The sequence below is a fragment of the Hippopotamus amphibius genome, chromosome 13 (assembly GCF_030028045.1).
Source record: "Hippopotamus amphibius kiboko isolate mHipAmp2 chromosome 13, mHipAmp2.hap2, whole genome shotgun sequence".
NCBI lineage: Eukaryota > Metazoa > Chordata > Mammalia > Artiodactyla > Hippopotamidae > Hippopotamus > Hippopotamus amphibius.
Window position 1 is genome coordinate 33,838,841 of NC_080198.1, and position 18,849 is coordinate 33,857,689.

General features: G+C 38.5%; 1 protein-coding gene across 1 annotated transcript in view; it reads right to left on the reverse strand.

Annotated features, from left to right (window-relative positions):
* Positions 1 to 18,849, reverse strand: part of CACNA2D3 (calcium voltage-gated channel auxiliary subunit alpha2delta 3) — a 781,884-nt gene that overhangs the window by 546,871 nt on the left and 216,164 nt on the right. The window contains exon 4 of the mRNA XM_057705866.1: positions 5,731 to 5,790. Within this exon, the coding sequence (XP_057561849.1) occupies positions 5,731 to 5,790 (60 nt within the window). The remainder of the gene's footprint in view (positions 1 to 5,730; positions 5,791 to 18,849) is intronic.

Sequence of the window (18,849 nt, forward strand, 5' to 3'; positions counted from 1 at the left end):
AAATATCTTATACAACCTTATTTCTTATTTAATTTTCTAGAAGACAGCTGTTTAAAGCAAAACTAAAACAAAGTAAAAATAACATCTTACAGTGTTTATAACACATATAATAGTAAAATATGTGACTACACGAAAGACAGTGTAGGTAGTACATTGTTCTTATTTCAGGTTGAGTGGTACTTCGCATAGTAAATTAACTCAAGATACGCTGTGCACTTAAGGTAAAGGTACCTATTATAATCCCTAAAGTAACAACTAACAAAACATATTTTTAAAAAGGGAGATTAGAACTCTGCTGGAGGATAAGGGTCACATCTCAGTTTATGGAAACCCCACAACCTAGAACAGGGCCTAACAGGTGCTTAGTTCTGAATAAATTTAAAGTAAGCAACAAATGGATACATATGAATAAAACTAACACGATAAGAAATGATAAGCATCCTTACAGAGGCAACAATAAAGTACCATGAGAGTTCAGAGGTGACAAAGACTATTCTATGGAAAGCAGATAAAACAATTTTAATTATGCACTTATGGAAAATAGAGGTGTTATGGGTTCTCTGTTGTTACACATACACATAGATATACAGGGGATACACATGCTATTGCTTTCGTTCCCCTGGCTAGAACACTGTAACTCTGAGGGCAGATTTCTTCTAGCTGTGGAGGAGGTGAATCTAGAATCACCACTCAATCAAGACTCACCCTTCAGGGATTTTCACCAAGGTCTCTTGAACTCCCAAACTAGGTGAGGTCTCCTTGTCCTGCACTGTGATAATGCTCTATGCTTATGTTTCATGTCATTCATCATGATCAAAATTTTAAAATTTTGTCCTCATGTTTTTAACATCTGTCATTCCATTAGATCGTGACCTCCATGAGAACAAAGACAGCATCCGTCTAGCTCCTGGCCAAATCCACAACCCAGTGCCTGGTCCACAGGACATCACTGATAACTATTTGTTGACTGAATCCTGACACATGAGAGATGGATGAGATCTTAGAAATTATCTAGATATTACAAATTGTCTTTTTTATGGATGACCAATCAGTTCTTTGAGCAAGTAAATGGTCCAGCTGGGACCAGAACTACTAGAACCTACATTTTCAGACCTCTAGACTGAAGCTCTCTCCTCCTTGGGGTCTCCTTCAACACAAGCCTCCCAATGCAACAGGCGGTGGCAACGAGGTGGAGGAAGATGTTTTAGGAAGTATCACAAGCTGTCCCACCCCCAAGATTTCCCATCAGTGGTCTCTACATCACTTCCAATCCAAACCCCTCACCCCAACTCTGAAATCAGGACATTGTGTGTGCAAAATAAGTGACAGCAGCTTTGCAGTGACCAGGAGGGGACGTTCAGGACACTGCATCCCCCCAGTTCCTTTCCACTCACACTTTGTTTTCCCTCTGAATATCAGCAGGCTTCTTCCCCCTACTACTTACAAAACAACAAAGAAAAATTATTACAGAAAACTTTGTAATCAAAAAGGTTTCTGCAGGATACACAATTCTAAACCACAATTCTTTTTTTTTCCCACTGTGCACCAGTTCTGTGCAACTGGCACTTATTTAAGACAGCTTTCAAAGAAAATATGTTTGCAGTTCAAAGATAAGCAGGTTTTTAGTAAACTGTCAAAAGGACTTTTTTCTTCTTCTTCACTGCTGATGGAAAAACCCAAAAAGAAAGAGTAAAAGTAAAAGGAGAAGGCTTCTCTCTGAATTATACCACATGCACAGACCTAGTTTTCTGGAAATTCATAGATAGCTAGGATAATTAGGGCTACCCACGACTCCTTCCCACCCTCCCTATCCCTCCCCTCCAAGTCATTACCAATCATCGAGTTGGTCTCCCTGTGTTATGCAGCAGCTTCCCACTAGCTATCTATTTTACATTTGGTAGTGTATATATGTCAATGCTACTCTCTCACTTCGTCCCAGCTTTCCCTTTGGGAAGACGCCACTTTATCAAGGCCTCTATTTGCATCAATTCTAACTGAGAAGTTCCCTAATGGAAACATCAGGGAACAAAGAACAAAACCAAGAGGCCAGTCTGGAACCCATAGGACACCATACAGGGGGACAAGCCCAAGGGCTAAACTAACACTAATGTCCACAGGAAAGTTTTCCAGCCAATGAATCCATGCAGCTCTGGTTTGTGTGGAGTACAGTGCATTGTGGGTTGTTCACATATGCTACCCTTCAAAGGCTGTATTTTGCCTGCTGCCCCAACATAGTTTTGGTTAAGAACTAACAATCTAGTGCCACATTTAAGGATCTACAGAAGGGACTATTGATGTCAAGCCTATAAGCCCAGAAGGAAAAGGCTAAACCTCTGCAGAAACTGTAAGAGGAAATTTAAATGATAAATAAAATCCTAACAATAAAGAGGCATGGTTTTCTTTTGGTAATTTTTGATGATTCTACCAATGAAAAACAAATTCTTCACTTTTAAAGCACATGATGATGCAAAGACACAAAGACTCCAATCTAAGGTAAAAGAAGAGGCAGATCCAGCATTTCTTTTTTATTTTGGAAATGGGGTGGGGGAGTGGGGGCTAAGACTATATAACTTGAAGCTGCACCATTTAGGAAATTTCACAAAAACACTTTTTTTCTTCTTCTGTAGGAAAACAGACTCCCAGCTCCCTCTGCTCTTCCTGAGCTAATAGCACAGGAACCTCCTCAGCATTATTTCATGGTGAGCAGATGGTACTCTGAAATTTTTTTGATAAAAACAATCCACTGGCAGGGGTTGGAGAGAGGTCAGCGGAATCCAGATTAACAATTGATCAGCTCTAATGGACCGTTGTAGCAATAAACTCAGAGCCTGTACACAGACCTGCTACCCCAGGAAGAGCAATGGGGCTGACACCCAAGCTGTTAACAGACTTGCGTGTCACAGCATCAGTGTTTCGCAGCTTCAAAACCTTCATTTAAGCAGGTACACATTCTTCAGTGCACATCCATTTTCTCCAAGTCTTCTCTTTTTCAGGTTTCCACAAAAATGCACGTGGTTTATTCTGACCCAGAGAAAATTCCATCATGGCCCAGATAGTGAATGACACTTTGTAATACTGACAGATTATTTTAACATCCACTCTGTGCTCAGACCACAGCTGTAGCCTCTGATATTCATCTTGTACTTATACAGAACAGATGATAATGGTGGAGGAAAAACTGGGCCTATCTTCTTTGTTCCCAAGAAAACAAAAACTATAAGACTTCAGAGACATGTTCTCTCAGTCTCTACTTTTTCCAAGAGAGATACTCATGTTGCATTCATGTTTCCATCACCACATATGACAAAGGAATCTGTACCAGAATTTTACTGTAAAGATTCAATCATAGGAAGGAAGTCAGAGCAAAATAACAGTTGCTTTAGATGGTCAAAAAAAGAGAGCACTCTAAGTTAGTTAAGCTAAACCACTTTTTCTCTCCTGAAGGATAAATAATCCTATAAATAAGTAAATCATTCCCTCCCTCACCCAGTTGCTTTTCGTAGACAACTGATCTCAAAATAAAATTGACTGTATGAGCCATAAACACCAGATTTTCCACGAGTCCTGACTTCTAATAATCTTTGTTGTATTTTTCCTGGTCATCACATCTAAAGGCACTTTGTTTCTGTGTCATTATTGGTGATACTAACTTTGATTACCTGTTTAAGATGATGTCTGCCAGGTTTATCCATAATAAAACTGCTATTATTCCCTTTGTAATTAATAAGCAATTTGTGGGCAGATACTTTGAGATTGTCAATGCCCTGTTCTTCATCAAACTTTCACCTGCTAGTTTTAACATCTACTGAAGATTCTTGCCTGAATCAATTATTACCATAATTTTATAACTCCATCATTTCTTCTACATTTAGTAGTTGGCATTCTACTTTTAGAGCCTTCCCTTCTCTTTATTTATTTATCGGTCTGTCTATTATCAGATTGGACCCACAGATTCTTATCAAATTTAAAGTGATCTGAGTTGAATTTCTATCACTTACAACCAGAACATTCCTGAAAAGGCTTTTGGAACTCCCAAGGAGAGAGAGAGAGAGTTTCCCTTGGCAACGCATTCAAGAGATCCTTACAATCTTCACACTTACAAAGGTACTTCCTGATGCTTTCATCAAATCCCTTCTGGTCCACTCTAAGAAGTCCAAACCCTCTGATGAAGAGGCACACTTAAGACAAACGTGGCCAACAAATGGTCCTTGGGTCGTCCTGGAGCTGCCAGGCAGGTGTGGCTGTAAGAAGGCATGGTGCTTCTTGCTATTTACAGCTGTCTCTGCCCTTTCTCTGTAGCTTTGCTCAAAGAGCAAGGTTGGCTCCCCAATCCTCTCCAGGTGTTACCGACAGTCCCCAGGGCTTCTCCACCTCCCCCTGGAGCCTCTCATGCTTGGCTACATTCTTGGTTCTATTTGCTTCATACATTGGGTGCTTTGACTGAAAATGGCCCCCCAATGGTGGGCTTGATATTTTCTGTCTCCCCTCCAGACCCATTCTTTACCCTTTTCTACCCAAAGCCTCAGAAATCTGAATGAAATCAACAACACCAACAGTTGGATTCAGCCAATGGTGGGTACCAGCAAGAGATCAGAAGGCTAGAGACAGTTATTGGTGTATCTTTTTTCCCAGATTCCACTCGTACCAGCTCACCATCTCTCTATCAAGAACCCTTTCCATATAGCCACTCTCCCTGGGTTCCAGAAACCACTCCTTCCCCTTGCTCCTTCAGGCTAGGAGTGTGGCTTGCCCAGGGGTACAATACCATTGCTTGTTGCTTTCTCTTACCATGCATTTGTAAATATTCTTTCTTAAACTTTCCTCCATTATCCCATTTGCGTGTGCATTCTTTTGCAAGAGGTACATCTATGGGACAGAGACACAGCCAAAAACTATCTTTGGTATCACCATCTTTTTCTGTGCTTGAAGATTTATCTTTTCCACATAAATGAAAACATAGCAAAATATAAACACTATTTCCTAATTGTGACCACATGGCACTAGAAGAGATATGTTCTAGCAAGGCACAGACGTAAGGAATTAAGATTCATCCCTGTTTTGCTAGCAGTGAGGAAAAGTCACAAACTCAAAAGGACAATACAGATAAAATTTCCTTCTGGAGGGACCCAAAGGAACCTCCAAGTATTATTCAATTCACTTCTTGCCTTTTACTGTTTTCTATATACATGACAGCATCAAAATCCTTCTCAACAAGATACAGCTGTGCCATGATTAGATATGAGAGCCACAAGAAAGTTATTATGCAGATGTTCAAATCCCAGGTCTGTGAATGATTTAATTTTTAAATACTATTAACAGTCAATTCAAGGTTAGATCCATACATAACAACATTGCTTTCAGTCACTCAAAATGTAGCCATGGAAGAGGGATTTGGATATATTCTGCCATCTACCTTATCAATTTACCATTAAAAGCTCTGGTGATTATTGTCAGTTGACTGATTAACTCCCCCAGAATTAGAGAGGAAACCTGGTTACGTGCATGTAAGTGTGTGTTATCACCTGTTATAACTTGCATAGTGGAAAATGGTTGAGAATCGCTATCCTGTCTTGTCTTGTCAAGAAATAGGCACATTTATTTCAACCCTATGCCATTCTCTCAAAAGCCTTCTCTCCGAACCTCTGAGCCCTGATGCTCCCAGTATACCTAGTGTTTTCTCCTTTGACAGTAAACACACAAAACAATTTCACTCAAACTATAATCACTTACCTGCAAGTCTGCATCAAATTCATGTTTCAGGTGTGCTTCTTCTGCAGCCTCCACAAGACGCTGGAAAAACAGAAAGCAACGTGAAGGATCAGAAGTGTGGCCTGGACCCCATCTCAACAACATAAAAAGACTCCAGTTTCTCTGCTGCCCAAAAATGGCATGTGAACTGTGACCTGGTGCCTTTGCTCCCACAAAACTGAAAATAACATCAGTATCAAAATCTAGTTTTTGCTCTCATCATCCAATCATATATGTATATAAATGCACATATTTCTGCATCCACTTTTGAAAAATTCAGACACTGGCCCTTGAGGACTCCAAAACCTACCTAGAAAAGTACATTTCTTAAGCATAGAAGGCACTTAGCCAAGATTTACTGAACTGAATTGAGTCCAACTCTAAGTGGGCTAACTTTCTTCCCTATTGGTTTGGAAATAGTACTTATTTTAATTCCCTCAATCATTTAAGGTCAATTCTTTCTGCACCCAGCTCTGGTACATAATTATCAGGTGACAGTTATTGAATTTAATGGTACATCAATGCCATTTTGACAATCTGCATCCCAATAAGAACATCACTAAAATTAAATCAATAAGCAACATCTATAAATACGTAACTTGTTATCCTTCTTAGCCAACTAAATTCAACCAATTCATATTATTATGAAAATAATTTCATAAAATTCCGTTTAACATCAAGGAGTAAATCATTTATTCTTTAATTTGAACTTTCCCACAATAAGTTATTTCCCACCATGAAAATGTAGGCTACAGGATATTGCAGAAAACTCATTTAGTGAAATAATATTTCACTGAAATTTTATTGAACTAAAAGCAAAAACTTAGATCCAAGTAAAAAATTCAACCATTTCTATTTTTCCCCCAGTTATTCTTGTAGCCTATGCTGCCTTTAGCTTGCTTTTTCTTGACATATTATAGAACTGAGTCTAACAGGACATGTTTTGAAAATGATGACATTAGTATTAATCCCTAAATGATCACAAACCGACAGATAAATGTCCCATGAATAATTATTAAACTGGACATGGAAATAAAGAGACTGAAATATATCTGGGTAAGTTAGGCACCAGCACGAGTACTAAAGCCCTCTCTCTCCACAGGTCATACAAAGAAAGTGACAGGCCAGCCAGAGACAGTGCTGCCCACAGACTGGAATCTGGGAGGGGTGGCCAATCTAGTTTCCCACACTCTCTTCAGATCATCAGAAAGAGGCTTCTCCTTCTCTGGTCAAAGAACAGACCCAAGGGCCAGAACCAGAAGACCCAGTTCTAATTCTAGTGAAGATGCAACCCCCTGAGGTTGTGAAACTTGGGCAAGCCCTTCCCCTGATTCTCAGTTTTCTCATCCCAACCACATGAAAAGGCAATCCCAGATCAGTGGTTCTCAAAGTGGAGTCCCCCACCAGCAGCACCAGTTTCACCTGAGAACCTGTTAGAAACTGACATTTTCAAGCTCCGTTCCAGTTCTACCAAATCAAAAGCTCTGGGGCTGAGCCCAGCAATCTGTTTTAACGAGCTCTCTGGGTGATGCAGAAGCTTCTAAAGTTTGAGAGCCACTGACTACAAATAGCACTCATCCCTTGATTAATGGGTACCACCAACCCTCCAAGGTTTCTTAAATCTCATTTATCTTTTTAAAATCTGTATGTGTGTATATATAAATATACATATATATGTATGTATTTTCACTATAAGACATAAAATACTTTATAGAAGAAAGGCATAAAACAGGATGAAAAACATAAAAAAAGAAGAGACACTATCCATGTAGATCGGACATATTTGTCCCAAACTTTCAATAGGTCGTTGTCTTCTTGGAACCATCCTAGTCAATGAAGGTTGTTAGCGTCCTGTGATCACTTGACACAATTTGCAAATGTATCAATGTGGATCCTGAAAGATAAATGACTAACAGTGATTTAACAAATCTATGTGTTTGTGAGAGCTTATTTTCTTAATCATGTAACAGATTTGGAATTTATATGCATGTATCATGAAATCATTTACACATCGAGCTTTATAGAGTATATATAATAAATATTATGCATGTCTGAACACTTACATATCAAAAAAAAAAAAAAACCCCATTCATTTTGACTGCATATTTACTTAAACTCATAGAAGTTTTTTCATGGTGTCTTAAGTACCCTGAGAACCCAGAAAAGAAATGTCAATGAAATGGACAAATGATTGAAAGATAAGAACAAAATAAAATTTCTCAATCATGAAGACAGACAAAACTGAAAAAAGTAAAGAACTGGAAATACAAAAAAATAATAAAGCAGTTGAGCACCAACAAAAAAGAGAACAAGATGGAAATAATAGGCAAATAGAAATTATCATGAAAGAACACAGCATGAAATGCATTTCATATATAACATTTTATTTACATTTATATGTATGTATATGTATATCACACATACATGCCAATAACAAATTTGTGTATAACATGAAATGTATCTCAACTACAAATATTGCAATACAAATCATGGGGCACAAGAAGATAACACGTTGGAAGCAATTCTATAATATTGTATAAACCACCGACATCAGCCAGAACACTGTTCTTTGTGTGGAGCAGTGAGTCCATGAGAATTTGAATCCTGCTGGCCACTTTTTACATTTGTTTTCAAGTTAAATTTGCTGCATGCCTTTTTTTTTTAACTTAATTTATCTCACACATTTCTTGTTTCCATAAAGATATTTTCCAATCATGCTCACCACAGAGCTTTAGGATATGATTCAGAAAAAGATAGTCAGCTGGCAGCCACACATAATACCGTCTCATGTGAAGCAAGGAAGTACTTTGGAACAGGGCTCTTTGAAAGGACATACGCTTCTTGCCATGGGGTGCTCCCAACCTGCTCCCTGATACCAACAGGAGACAGGCCTACATTTTATTGGAGAATTCAAGGGAACCCCGCCGCCCAAGAACAGGCTCAGCTGCTATGCACAACAGCTAATCAAGAACTATGCATCTTTTGGAAAGAACAAAGCATACTTGATCTTTCTTTTGAAACACTCTTATAAAGATAAATGAATTAAAAGAAATGTTATTTAAGAAGGAAATCATGCGCCATAAATTTACTTAAAACAGAGTAGTCCTGGGGACAGAGTTCCTATTGTTAACAAAATAAAAATAAATTGAATCATCATTAACAAAATCAAAACCACTCAACTTCCAACTCTGATGCTTCCAGTAGAAAATAACAGCCCAGAATGACTCTTTCTGAGCAAATATCCTTATCATCTAAGTCAAATTAAGTATGTTTTTAAAATAAGTTTGATTGTTACTTGCAGGTAAGAAAAATCAATTTTTTTTTAATTATTATTTTATTTTATTTTATTAGAAAAATCAATTTAAATGTGCTAATATTTTAGTTATTATATAAGGAACTGCCAGTGAGCCTGAGGAGAACTGTTACTCTATTACATCTATTAGAAAGGCAGTGTTCTTTTAATAATAATAAGTTAATTTTCTCTTGTATGAATTCCCCTTTTGGATCTGCAGATGGTATTATAGAATTGCGAATGTGGTTTTTAATTAAAACTGAACACTGGAAGTAAAAAAGGCTTTGAAGACTAGTATTCACAACTGAGCTTTGAGGTAAGGGAAAGCTGCAGTTTTGTCCACAGATATCCATTCCCCCTTAATGACCAAACAATTCTTTATTTAATAAAAATGATAACAATATAGTGGAATATACATCCTGGCCTTGGAACAAAGCACCTACAAGCCAAAAAGTTGTAATTCATCAGTTGATATACATTACACTGACGTTTAAGATTTCTAAATAACTCTTGCTTTTATGTGGAATAAATACAAACAAAAGCTATCTTTATATATAAGAAATGCTAGAAGCCATGGACCATGGATAGTATTTATAGCTGTGGTGAAGGCAAAACTGCCAAGGGGAATAGTGGGAATATAAAAGCATTTCATTTAAAATCACATTTTATTTCTTGTTACAATGACCGCACGTATATCCATGCAACAGTACAGAATGCACAGTCTCCCATTTCCTCCCCCGAAACATTTAAATCAAGGCTGGGTTAAAGACACTGGAGAAGTCACATTTTCTGTCATGGTCCAGAGGGGGAAAATAGGACACCAAGTTAAAGTAAAAATTGGATTAGAAAAAGAAAATGATTTTTTGTTCTACTTGTATTTCATTTTTGGTTCCTGATCATTTTCGCTTAACAGGAGAAAAGATAGAAAGAAATGTGCCATGAAAAGTGGGAAGGGTAATAGAAAATACAATTCCACAACCAAAGTAACTTACTACTGGACTCCTACTGATTCTATCAAGTGAACAAACTGTGTACAAGTGAAAAAAAAATTTTAATAAAAATCCCTAAAACTGGAGCAGGAGCAATTACGGCCAAAAATCCTTAAAACAGAAATATAAAAACCATATGAAAAGCAAAGAAAAAGGTTATTTTTATTTCTTATGGTAAACCTAAGAAGCTTTGGCTTGTAAATCCTGTGATCATGTGATAATGATTTCAAAGCACTTAATATGTTTAGCGATTTTCATTTCGTGTTTCGCAAGAACATATTTAATACTCATACTGGGCTTTTATTGCCATTTTTTTCTGAAATAAGTATAAAATTCTTTCTCAAATAATGCTTAAATTCAACTGAAGGGATTCTAAGGAAAATCTGTAATCATTACATGGATTTGGGCTGCATCAATGATTAACTTAGAGCTAGTTATCAAATTGTCATTAGTACCAGAATAACAGATCACATGAGTCTTCCTTTAAATCAACAAGAGCTAAACATGTAGAAAAGCAGCCAAATGGAGTGATCAAGTACAAGTAACAATTACTGTCACAACCACACCCAGTGTGGCATTGTTCATCTTTTCCTTACACAAGGGTTAGTGGCTTTTATTTTACAGACTAGAGTTTGATGGAGTAAGAGTTAGACCTTTTGCCAATCAGTGTGCACACTGAATGAAGACTATCTTAGCACCACGTTACAGGGCAGGACTTGAACTTGACATGCTGACCATCTGAAGAGATAAGGACAGAAGAAACCCAGGTCCTCTCTATAGTCACAGATTTCAAACTCAATTGATCCTAGAAATAAAATGAAAAATCTGTTCTCAGTAAAGTGCATCAAAAGATGTGTCCAGAAATCTGGAGAAAATGAGATTGATTTGTTCCCAAGACTAATTTCAAACGCTCCTTTCTTGTATGAAGAGTCAGAAACCAACAGTTTAAGAATCATTACATTAGGGGGAAAAAAGTAAGATTTAAATTTACATTTCCATTCTGTCTGGTGTTTTAATCCCTTCCCTTCTGTAATCCGGATAGAGTTTTTATTATTCCTAACAGTGTAGATTAATCTTTGATGCTTTTATAGAGTAACTGAAGGACTTGTATCACCAGTGAGCCACAGAACATCATGAGGTGGCTTAACAGAAGGGTGGAGGACATGCACAAGGAAAATAGCTATTTCAATATAAAGGGCTAGGTGACAAATCATGGTAACAATAGGCCATGAACCTTCCCCAAAAAGGGGGCATTTATGCTGAGCCCTAAAGGAAAAGGAGACATTGCTAAAAGAGTGTTCCAGCCCAAAGAAACATTGCAAACAAAGTTTTGGAAACAAGAAAACTTCCAGGATTTTGTTCTAGAAACAGCTGGATCTCAGAGACCTACACAGAGACCACATCAATGGCTGGAGGACCATCAGGTGATATACCAGGCAAAAGGAATAACCTGGAGAGATGGACATCAACTAGACAAGAAGAAATTCAAGACATCTTTCCCTCCACTCTGAAACACTGAAACTGCAGTTAGAGTCATATCTGAGAGCTTAATAATATGCAGTAATCCTTATTGATACAAATGTTTTCACTTTTCAATTCCAATAGAAAAGGCGCGTAAAAATCACCAACTATCAAGACGATCATTTCTTTAGAGAAAAACAACTTTTAAGGAGCCTTCATTATTTCTTTGTTCCTGTAGAAGAACTAAGCTTTGTTGCACACGAATGAACATTTTGTATAAAATGACCTTCTGCTTGAAAGCTGCAAAGATTGCTTCTGCTTTAAAAACAGCAAACATTTCAAAGTGGATTATAAAAGCTAATCTATAAAGATTCCAGAGAAAGCAGGTAACAGAACAATAGAGTAAACACATCTTGTGTATGTGGGGAGAGTTCTCTTCCCTTCCTCCACCCCCCTTTCTGTCTCCTTCAGATTGCATAAGACTACATCAGACTTCTACAGACCAAATAAGCCTAGAATTTACATCAGAAGACTTGATCACAATCAATAACAAATTATCTTTGTTTCCACAGGAGGTACCTGTTATCAATTTGAGGCTGATTAAATTAATAACTGTTATCAACATGAGTGGCCAATTTCCAAACCAAAGCCATTTAGTTCTACCTCTAAGGCTACACTGGCCAAAATGTAACATTTGCAAAGATACTGAAGGTGGAAACAGCCAAACTTTGCTCAAAAGGCTACCCAACAGCCAAGACAGCTGGGGAGGAGACAGGAAGAAAAGACAACCCTATAGTTCAGCCCAAGTAAAGTATTCCAAGTGAGTCAACATTATAAAACATGGTCTTCAGCTTATGTAGTCCTCCTGAGAGTAGTTTAGAGTTGAATTATCAAAATCAAGGCTATTTAACCATAAACCATGTAAAGTCCCCTCTGAACCCTTCAGTTCCAAGATAACTGAACTCTTCCCTCTGCATGCAGTGGAACTGTTATTAACTTCCTTAGAGGAAAAGTCCAGGATGGAAAGAACTGTCAGTTTGAGGAGGAACATTTGTTTCACACAGTGGAAGTCACCTATCACTGAGGGCTCTGACAGTGGTGAGTTAAACTCTGTTCTAGCCCTTAATGACATCTTTCCAGCGCTGACGCAAAGGTTTTGACTGGAACGCACAATGGCAGAGCACTGAAAGTATTGTCCAACTAGCCAAGGAAGATGGGAACATCTGCCTAAAATAAGAAAGATAAGCTGCAGCCAAGTTAAGAAGGTGATAATCCTGGAGAGAATGACTACCCTACAGAGAGCTTCCAATCCTAGTTGTAGCAACAAGTTTCCATCACTTCTGCTCAGTTTAGTTTAACTAGTATTTGTTGAGAACCTATTAAGCAACAAGAACTGAGTGGGATACTACGAAGGAGATGACTTAGTCTTGGCTCTCAGGAAGCTTTTGGTCTTTTAAACATTATGGCCCAGTAGAATCAGAACAGTCTCAGAGTCCAAGAACAAGGGTTTGAGTCCAGATCTTCCTACTCGGTAGCTACCTGGCTCTGGGAAAATCTTAACTTCTCTGAGTCTTGGTTTTCTTATCCGATGAACTGAAGTAATACCATCTTTAGTCTATATCTCCATGTGTGAATTTGATGAGCATGTATACCCAAAACATTCCTGAAGGATTCCCCACAAATGTAAGATATCACGATGATGGGGCAGGGGAGGAGACAAGATTTTGAGGCATAACACAGCTTGACTGGAAGAAGAAAAGACCACAGAGTCTGTTCCTCCCACAGTTGGCTCCCAAATGGGGGAACTTGGAACAACTCCTCAAGTTCACAGTTACATGGAGGTTATGTGAAACTTAATTCTGCTGCCAAGGAAAGGACTCCAAACCTTATGTTCTCAAACACAAGGCTGTGCACCTGCTCCTTAAGGACTGGCTTTCAGAATCTACCACTCTCTTTTTTAGTTTCAGCAGCAAAATCTGTGATCAGTGAGGCTGAAAATGGAATGAGGCAAGGGCCTTTATCAAAGGTTTGACTGATGTCCTCAAAGTGGCACAAACACAGAAATTAAGCTGTTTGCCAAAGCAAGCTCCTTTGATGAATGGTACCTGTGAGACATGGAACAGGACAGTGAGTGTGCAGGCAGCTCCCAGCCCCTGGGCCCCAACCGTAGCCAGGGAAGGAAAACTCTCTTTCTCCTTGAAAGCAGAGAAATATGGAACAATTTCCATGTCTAGTCAGATTTTACCTACTCAAGACAGATTTTTATGTAAATGTGATGCTATTTCAATAGGGGAAAAGCTATTTCAATTCCATTTCTATTCTCTCCTTGTATCCATCCATCCAGATTTTACCAGGCAACTTCAGTTTAGAAGGGAATATATCATGCTGGTCAATGAGCAGGTCTGGGGTCAGACAACCTGACTTAGAATCCTGGCTCCAGCTACTTCATGAGAGTACTCTTGGCACAAGTTCTTGGTACATACTGAATGTCCATTAATGTTAGCTCTTATTATTGTTGATGATGATGACAAGACAATGCTGATGGTAATTACATACATGAGGAGAATTATGCTAGAGGCTTGGGCCATGAAGATGACCAACATGTCCATAGTTCAGCGGGGAGGAGAAGCAAGTAACTGGACAGTGTGATGTGGGCTATTATAGGAGTCCCCACAAGGTGATAACAGCAAATTATTTAGTTTCACACTTCCTATCCCAGTGCCAAACTGTTCTAAGTGCTTTAATCAGTTAATCCTCACAACCATCCTATAAAGGAAAGCACATATAGTATCCCAACTTTACACATGGCGAAACCAAAGAGCAGAGAGGTTTAAAGTGTTATGACAACTCAAAGCAGGGAGAGAGAACTCTGCTAGGGAATGGGGTACCAGTGTGGGGAAGGTTTCATAAATGATGTGACAGTAAGTCTGAGTTAAAGGATGAGTGGAAGTCAGCCAAGTGGCCAAGAGAAACGACGGGAGGAGGCGCAGCAAAGGCTCCAAGGAAGAAGCCTCATGTGTCTACAGAGCTGTAGGTGGTTTGGGATGGGGAAGGGCAGTGGTGGGGGGAAAAGGGTGCAAAGAGGCAGGCAAGTGGGGTTCAAATGAGCAAGGCCGAGGAACACTACATTCTGCGCACTGCAGTGGGGGTGAGGAGCTGAAGAGGTCTGATTGGGCATAAAAGCAATATGATCAGTTCTGAAATTTAAGTCACCTTTAAATTAACCTGGTAGTAGTATTGAAAAAACAGATTAGACTCCTATACCTAGACTGGAAGGAAAGAAGGGAGGAAGGAAGGAAGGGAGGGAGGGATTTGGGGCATAGCAGGAAGGGAATGCAGGGTGAAGGAAGGTTTTAAGATGAAAACATGCTCACAGTATGTGAGCAGTAATAAGTAATAAGAACCACCATGGGAAGCTCCCTGCAGACCCAGCTCAGCACAGCTTTGGGATACTTCCCAGGGGCCAGAAAGCCATTGGGCCCAGGCCTCCAATTCAAAAAGCCTTAAACTTAGACTTTCTACACTAAAATCCTAAAGAGATTGCATGTACAGTCACAGAGAAACAATAGCACTGGAAGGAGAAGCTGTTTTAAGTTGCATCTCTTTACTGGACCACACAGCCTATGGAGCATTTCAGTTTTTCTTTACTGTATCCTTTACTTCTTGGGAAGAGCTGAATTACATTGTATAAGTACTCTTTGTTTAAAAAAAAAAATCAATCAACGTGTTACATCATATCAACAAATTAAAGGATAAAAACCATATGATAATCTCAATAGATGCAGAAAAAGCTTTTGACAAAATTCAACATCCATTTATGATAAAAACTCTCCAGAAAATGGGCATAGAAGGAAATTACCTCAACATAATAAAAGCCATATATGACAAACCCACAGCCAACATCATTCTAAATGGTGAAAAACTGAAAGCATTCCCTCTAAGAACAGGAACAAGACAAGGATGTCCACTCTCATCATTATTATTCAACATAGTTTTGGAAGTTTTAGCCACAGCAATCAGAGAAGAAAATGAAATAAAAGGAATCCAAAGTGGAAAAGAAGTAAAATTGTCACTCTTTGCAGATGACATGATATTATACATAGAAAACCCTAAAGATGCCACCAGAAAACTGCTAGCACTAATCGATGAATTTAGTAAAGTAGCAGGATACAAAATCAATGAGCAGAAATCTCTTGCGTTCCTATACACTAACAACAAAAAAGCAGAAACAGAAATTAAGGAAACTCTCCCATTTACCATGGCAACAAAAAGAATAAAATAACTAGGAATAAACCTGCCTAAGGAGGCAAAAGACCTGCATGCAGAAAACTATAAGACACTAATGAAAGAAATCAAAGATGATACAAACAGATGGAGAGACATACCATGTTCTTGGATTGGAAGAATCAACATTGTGAAAATGACTGCACTACCCAAAACAATTTACAGATTCAACGCAATCCCTATCAAATTACCAACGGCACTTTTCACAGAACTAGAACAAGAAATCTTAAGAAACGCAAAAGACCCTGAATAGCCAAAGCAATCTTGAGAAGGAAAGACGGAGTTGGTGGAATTAGGCTTCCTGACTTCAAACTATACTACAAGGCCACAGCGATCAAGACAGTATGGTACTGGCACAAAGATAGAAAGGAAGATCAATGGAATAGGATAGAGAACTCAGAGGTAAACCCACACACATATGGGCACCTTATCTTTGACAAAGGAGGCACGAATATACAATGGAAAAAAGACAGTCTCTTCAATAAGTGGTGCTGGGAAAACTGGACAGCAACATGCAAAAGAATGAAATTAGAACACTTCCTAACACCATACACAAAAATAAACTCCAAATGGATTAAAGACCTACATGTAAGGCCAGACACGATAAAACTCCTAGAGGAAAACATAGGCAGAATACTCTATGTCATACATCAAAGCAAGATCCTTTTGGACCCACCTCCTAGAATCATGGAAAGAAAATCAAGAATAAACAAATGGGACCTCATGAAACTTAAAAGCTTTTGCACAGTGAAAGAAACCATAAACAAGACAAGAAGGCAGCCCTGAGAACGGGAGAAAATACTTGCCAACAAAGCAACAGACAAAGGATTAATCTCCAAAATATACAAGCAGCTCATGCAGCTTAATACCAGAAAGCAAATAACCCAATCCACAAATGGGCAGAAGACCTAAATAGACATTTCTCCAAAGAAGACATACAGATGGCCAACAAACACATGAAAAGATGCTCAACATCACTAATCATCAGAGAAATGCAAGTCAAAGCCACAATGAGGTATCACCTCACACCGGTCAGAATGGCCATCATTAAAACATCTAGAAACAACAAATGTTGGAGAGGGTGTGGAGAAAAGGGAACTCTCCTGCACTGTTGGTGGGAATGTAAGCTGGTACAGCCACTATGGAAAACAATTTGGAGGTTCCTTAAAAAACTAAAAATAGAGCTACCATATGATCCAGTAATCCCACTACTGGGCACATACCCAGAGAAAACCATAATCCAGAAAGAAACATGTACCATAATGTTCACTGCAGCACTATTTACAATAGCCAGGACATGGAAGCAACCTAAATGCCCATCAACAAATGAATGGATAAAGATGTGGCATATATATATATATATATACAATGGAATATTACTCAGCTATAAAAAGGAATGAAATGGAGCTATATGTAATGAGGTGGATAGGCCTAGAGTCTGTCATACAGAGTGAAGAAAGCCAGAAAGAGAAAAATAAATATTGTATGCTAACTCATATATGTGGAATTATAAAAAAAATGGTACTGATGAACCCAGTGACAAGTCAAGAATAAGGATGCAGATAATGGACTGGAGGACACGGGGTTGGGGGGTGGGGGGGCAAAGGGGAATTTGGGACGAAGTGAGAGAGTAGCATAGACACATATATACTACCAACTGTAAAACAGATAGCTAGTGGGAAGTTGCTGTATAACAAAGGGAGATCAGCTTGATGATGGGTGATGCCTTCGAGGGCGGGGACGGGGAGGGTTGGGGGGAGTCGCAGGAGGGAGGGGATATGGGGATATGTGTATAAATACAGCTGATTCACTTTGGTGTACCTCATAAGCTGGTACAAGAGTGTAAAGCAATTATATTCCAATACAGAGCTTAAAAAAAAAGTAATGTGTTAAATGTAAATATTTAAAATATACTGCCATTTTCAACTATATTTTGTCATTTTTTCATTTCATAACAGACTGGGAGCTTTGAAAAATGAAAATGGCCTGGGTGCCTCTTGACTTTTGAAGAAACTTGGGATTCAGGCCACGCTGGCTTTTACTCCTCTAAGGTAAAGCCAACCACATGTACGTATGTTTGAAGCTGATTTCAAATGAAATCAAGAATGAATGATGAAAAGTAAGACTCTTCCCATGATCCTGGTCCCCAAACATTTTATGCAAGTCCCTTGTTTCAATATGCTCAGAAAAGGCCCTCCTCCAGCAGTAGAATTAAGATCCTGAAGCCAGCACTTTAAATCCTGCCCGATACTTTCAAGAAAATGACTGTTTCAACTTAAGACACTGGGTACAAACTCTGGGGTCAGGATCTTGTGTATATTGAACTTTTAAGTCCATGGGGAACTGAGTAAATCATGGGGCTGGTTCTAAATGAAGTATGTGTGCTTTCAAGTCATTTTTTGTTATTTTTCCCTTCTAATTCTTATGTGTTCCTTTTGCATTCAAGGAATGACATTTTCACCTTTTGGAACCAGACTTACCATTTTAAAATTTCCAAGGATGAGAAACCAGCTTAAAGGATAAGCTGGCTCTCCCCTTTTTAATGCCCAGGTAATGAACTGAAATTACATAGACGGTTTGAATTTTATGGAAAGTTATTCATATACTTTATTCTCTCCATTTCAACTCTCTTTCTCCCCTGTCAACCTTTAATGATAACTTTATTTCAAAATGACAATCAAGTAAGCAGACATATGAACACATGCTAGTGGTAAAAGATAAGAGGATTTTTTTTAATGAAGAAAAGACAGAGCTAATGAAGGACTAAATCCATTTTACATAAAAGTAAACTGAGACCAAAAACTCAAATTCTCTCAAATGTCTCTGCAATTCATTTGTACACCAGGCCTGCTTTTGCCACTCTTCATGCTTTGCTCACACATGCTCCCTACTTATTGGCGGTGCCCTGCAGTTTGGACTCTTGTAACTTTCCGATGCTCCTACAGGACCAAATGAAATGGATAACTCTGTTTTCTTTTCCCCAAACATGCAGCCCCTTCTTGTACTGTAAAATAGACACACAGAGAAGTAGTAAGTTCAACCATATAATGTCCACTTTGTGAATTAAAGGCAGTT